General features: G+C 53.4%; 1 protein-coding gene across 1 annotated transcript; it reads right to left on the minus strand.

The window, feature by feature from the left end:
* Positions 1-2,987: 2,987 nt before the first annotated feature.
* Positions 2,988-4,737, minus strand: LOC140903184 (4-galactosyl-N-acetylglucosaminide 3-alpha-L-fucosyltransferase FUT6). The gene has a single exon (XM_073324067.2). It carries the CDS (start codon positions 4,703-4,705, stop codon positions 3,617-3,619), a length of 1,089 nt encoding a protein of 362 aa, XP_073180168.1. The 5' UTR covers positions 4,706-4,737; the 3' UTR covers positions 2,988-3,616.
* Positions 4,738-5,024: the final 287 nt, after the last annotated feature.

Raw genomic sequence — 5,024 nt, forward strand, 5'->3', positions numbered from 1 at the left:
GGGTGGGGGAACTGCAGGAGCTGATTTGAGAGGCTGTTTGTGAAAATACAGCCCACATCTCCAGGGGGGGCGGGGGGGGCATTTACAGGATCTTCCGCTCACAGGGTTTTAAACTGCCTCCCCTCACGGCAGGGTCTGAGGAACCCCATGAGGAAGAGAACCCAGGAGACAGTGAGCGTCTCTTTGGTGGCCATTGGCAGGGGCCACGCAGAAAGGGGGCTCAATCCTGATCTTCCACATTTCCTCCTCTGGCTCCCGCAGCCTGAGCAAATCACAAAGCTGCTTCACATCTCAGCATTCCTTCCACTCGGCTCAGGCTTCCCCGGCCAAGCTGCGGGGGGTGCGCTTGTAAAAACTCCCCTTTCTTTCTCTCCTGGGTCTTCCCATCAGCAAGCTGCCTGCTGGAAAGAGGCAGAGAGGTGCTCAGACACTACTGACTCGAAGGTTTTACACACTTTTCCACTCAACCACAGTTTAAACGCCAGCTGCCTCCACAGGGCTGCGGCTTAGTAGCTGGTGTGCTGCCCTGTGGCTGGCAGGAATATCCCGGGAGCGACTGTGCTTAGAAAAGAAGTCAGATGTTTTCAAAGCTGCTGCTTTTCTGCAGGTGCAGTTTGCTCCCATTGTGTTCTGAAGCGGGGTGGGCTCCCCCGCTCAGGCCCGGAGGGGTTTAAGATAGCCCTGGGAGAGGGCTGGGGCAGGGGAAGAGCTGGGCTGATTGGCAGAGCAGCCGCAGCTGGGGGCCACGCCCCACACAGACCCTGCGCCCGTGGGCCTTATAAAAACCAGGGAGGCCAGGAGGAGAAGAGTGTACTCTTGTTAGCTTCTGAGAGGGAAGGACCTGGCTGTAGGGGCTCTAAGCAGCGTACCTAAATTGGATTGGAGCAGGGCTGGGGAGGGCCAGCCAGGAAAGCCCAAGGCTGTGGCCTACTATTAGGCCCAACAGGTACTGAGGTTGCAGCCCAAGGTTAGATAGAGGCAGCAGGTCCAAGCCCAACCTTGCCGTGATGAGTGGCTCATGCTGCAGGGCGCGGGGGCTAGCTGGTGACTGGCAGGAGCCTACAACTGAGGCAAGGTAGGGATAGTGGGTGGGTGGCTGGGTTCCCCTGGGAGGGGGAGACCCAGAACTGTGGGTGTACTGCCAGGGGGCAGCCCCCAGTGGAAGGGGCACCGGGGTCCTGGGAGGGACATGGGAGCCAGGAGCAAGGTGAGACACCGGCCTGAAGAGGGCGCTCCGGAGGCTGGGATGCTAATTCCCAGAGACGACCAGCAGGGGGCGCCACCGCTGAGTCTGCGCCCGTTTAGTTCGTTTTTCTAGTATCTGAGCTCCTTCCAGTGGTGCGTTAAGTCAGGGGTTCTCAACCGTTTTCTTTCTGAGCCCTCCTACCCCAACATAAGATTAAAAATGCCACGGCCCACCCCTGTACAACAACAACTGGTTTTCAGCGTGTACAAGCCAGGGTTGGCATTAGGGGCAGGGCAGTTCCCTGGGGCCCCACGCCACAGGGGCTTCCGTGAAACTAAGCTGCTCAGACTTTGGCTTCCACCTGGGTGGTGGGGCTCAGGGCCTGGGGCTTCAGCTCCATGCAGTGAGGCTTCAGCTTTCTGCCCTGGGCCACTGCGAGTCTAATGCTGGTCCTGCTTGGTGCTTCCCCCCGCCCCCCCGAAATGAGCTCATGGCCCCCAGGGGGCCCCAGAATCCTGGTTGACAACCACTGCATTAAGCCATGTGATAACACCCCTAGTGCTGCCTACACGGGGTCTTAGGGGCGGTTTAACTGCATTGCCCAGGGGTGGGGATTTTTCACCGCCCTGAGCGATGTTGCTGGGTCACTCTAATGCAGTCCCGCCCTGAGACCATGGAATGAACTCCCCCAGGAACAAGGGACCATCACAACCCTCCCCACTTTCCAGTCCCATGCGCAAGGCTCATTTTTTTTGACCTTGCTTCTGAGCTCTAAACACAGAACAGGTGCATGGGCATACCAGACCATGGAGTGCTTTGAAGAGAAGGACTGAGACTTTGAACTTGATTTAATAGCTCAAAGGGCCAACCCCCTGCAGGGTGCTTGCAGGCTGGAGGCAAAACCAGAGTCCTGTTGGTTGGGGTGGTTTTTTTGGTTTGGTTTTTCTTCTTTCAAGAGCTGGGCACATTCCAGTCGATATGTATTACATTCAGCCAGCCTGAAATCCACTAGCACAGCAAGGAGATGCATTCTGGCCTGAACTTTTTAAAGTTCTACCCTGTATAGGGTGACCAGATGTCCCAATTTTATGGGACAGTCCCAATTTTGGGGTCTTTTTCTTATAGGCTCCTATTATCCCTGTCCCGATTTTTTTCACACTTGCTGTCTGGTCACCCTAGCTCTGTACAGTTCAAACGTTGGTAATTTACACCTGAGAGGTGGCTGCATTTCACTGCTGGGCGAGGTGGTCCCTCTGAATGCAGCTTCTCATCACTTAATAAAGTGTGTTGGTGTTAGAGTTGCAAACTTTGGCATGAAAGGGGCTTTCGGTAATTTGGACATTACCCTTGCATGGCTCTTGAGGTTATGTCCCATCTGGGCTCCCATTCCTATTAGCCCTAACATTAGGGTCACCTGCTGCAGAAGATGAAGACCAAGTAAGGTCGTAGATGAGCCAAAATTATCTATCAATCTAATCGTCTCAGGCTCTGCGCAACCAGGTGGGCAAAGAAGACCTTCCTTCACCCCCACACCAAATGAACTTCAAGGGGGCCCAAATTATTGTCAGGAAGGCCAAAATATGTAACGTTATCCAGCGCTGGGCAGTGGAACAGCCGCAGATTGGAGAGTCTTCGTTCCTTAGTTAAATTATAGATCACAGCAAAATATTGACACACTTGTCTGACTTTTTTTTCTTTATTAAACTGTTAAAATCCAAGCATTCCCAAAGATCTAACTAGCCCCTGGACTTCTGATTGGTTTATTTTTTAACTGCAATATCCAGGGGACCCAAAATACCCACTTGCCCCCTGCTCCACCATAAAAGGACCCTAGAACTGGCCTTGATCTATGTATCTGTCTAGCATACACCTGCCCCTTAATAGTTCAACCAGGCCTAAAAATTGCTCAGCTTGAAAGCCACAATGCCCCATGAGCCCCTCATCCTTCTATTCACTACCCCATTATCTTCCCCCTCCAAGTAATCCACAAAGGGTTCTTTATTCCTAGCCCTCATCAGCTTATTTGCCTGCCCTCTGGTTCTTACAGTGCCATTGTGCGATGTCAGTCTCCAAGGGTGAAGCAGATCTTTCCTGACTGTTTCAAACTAAGACTGAGTTTCTGCCAACGTCCTAGACCAGCCATAACCAGAGCTCCAACAAACTGGTCCCCTCCCTTCACTCCCAGAAGCTGCCTTTTGTTCTGTTATCTCTTCCTCATTCTGCATTTCACAGTTTCAGATTTTTGAAGCTAGTCAGCCGAGCAGAGGGGTGCGGGGTGCACGGAACAGCCAATTCCTGGTGCAAAGTCTACACAGCTTGTAACAAATGCAGGCATGTCTCTATACAAAGAAAAGTAGCAGTCTTGGCTAATTGCAACTGAACCCACAGGAAATGATCTGCACTAAACACAGCAAACTGAGCATGTAACTCCTAGCGGAACCACTTGGCCAAACCAGGCCTGGTCTGGTAGGTCTCTGTCATTTGCAAGGCCCGGCAGGCTTTGCAGAAGTGGATGGTCCAGGAACTTTGCTTGGACGGTTTTAGCCATGTTCGCCACTGGAAGTAGCGCTGGTAACGTGCTGGGTCCTTGTCCAGCTCCTGGAGATACTGGGCCAGCCCTTGAGCATTGGGAAAGTCATCAATGTGAATAAAGGCATCGGGGGGCAGAAAGCGCTCGTAGTTTTTTCGGGGGGGGCCGCAGACAACAGGCACAGCCCCTGAGCCCAGGGCATTGTTCCAGAGCTTCTCAGTGATGTAGTCCTCATGAAGCGAGTTCTCAAAGGCCAGGTAGAATTTGTACTGGGACAGGGTGGAGAAGTGCTTGTCCCGGGGCAGAGACATGTGATGGCTGCCGTATATATCCACGTGGAGGTATTTCTTCAGCTCCTCATAGTACTGCACCCGGCGGGAGGCTGGATTCCAGTTACTCACTGCCCAGGCCACCAGCTTGGACTTGGCTGGGATGCTGAAGTTCTGGGGCTGGCTGAGGACCTCCAGCCACCCGTAGGGGGTGAAGATATCAGAGTCCCTCCGGTAAGACATGGTCAGGTTGAAGAGGTTATCCATGAAGCCCAGGTTAGGGCTGTGGCTGGGGGACTCCAAGTTGAACCAGATCCAGTGCTGGGAAGGCGGCCGTGGGGCCTGGGGCAGTTTCTTTGGGCTGGAGCACACATCCCTGTGATGCACAATCACTGCATTGGCCTTGTGGTACCAGCTACGGTTGGCCGTGATGTGACAGTCCTGGATGCCAAAGAGCTCGGAGCATTTTTGCAGAGCAGCACGTTGCCCAAAGGGCCAGGTCCACAGGAGGATGGTCAGCTCCGAACCAGCCTCTGGAGCTGTGGGGTTGTTTCCAGGATGGACTGTGACTGAAGAGGAATTGCCAGCCCAGGCCTCTAGGCCAGGGTCCCTGGAGGGCCGAAGGTAAAGAAACAAACAGAAGGCGGTTACCAATTGGGAGAGAATAAAGATTAGGAGGTGCTTGCAGGGTGGGCTTTTCTTCTGGTTGCTGAGCGGCATTGCTGGCCTGGGAATGCAGGAGACACCAATAATGGCATGATTAGTGATAGCAATAACTGAACATGGTGGGGCTGGGCGGGAAGGAACAATGCCAAGAACTGGCAAAGCATGTTAGAAAGTGTTCCCCACAAATCTGAAGCAACGTGAAGCAGAATCACTCGCAGACTCACACCAAAGGCAAACAAGTTCTTTGGCGCCCTACACCAACGCGCCCCCGCTGAAATAACCTCATTTAGGTATGATGCTGCCCTTGTGGCTGGGAATTACCCAGAGCAAACTGGGTTGCCCAGAGAAAACTGAAATGGTTAGTCCTTTCCAA

The sequence above is a fragment of the Lepidochelys kempii genome, chromosome 25 (assembly GCF_965140285.1).
Source record: "Lepidochelys kempii isolate rLepKem1 chromosome 25, rLepKem1.hap1, whole genome shotgun sequence".
Classification (NCBI taxonomy): Eukaryota; Metazoa; Chordata; order Testudines; family Cheloniidae; genus Lepidochelys; species Lepidochelys kempii.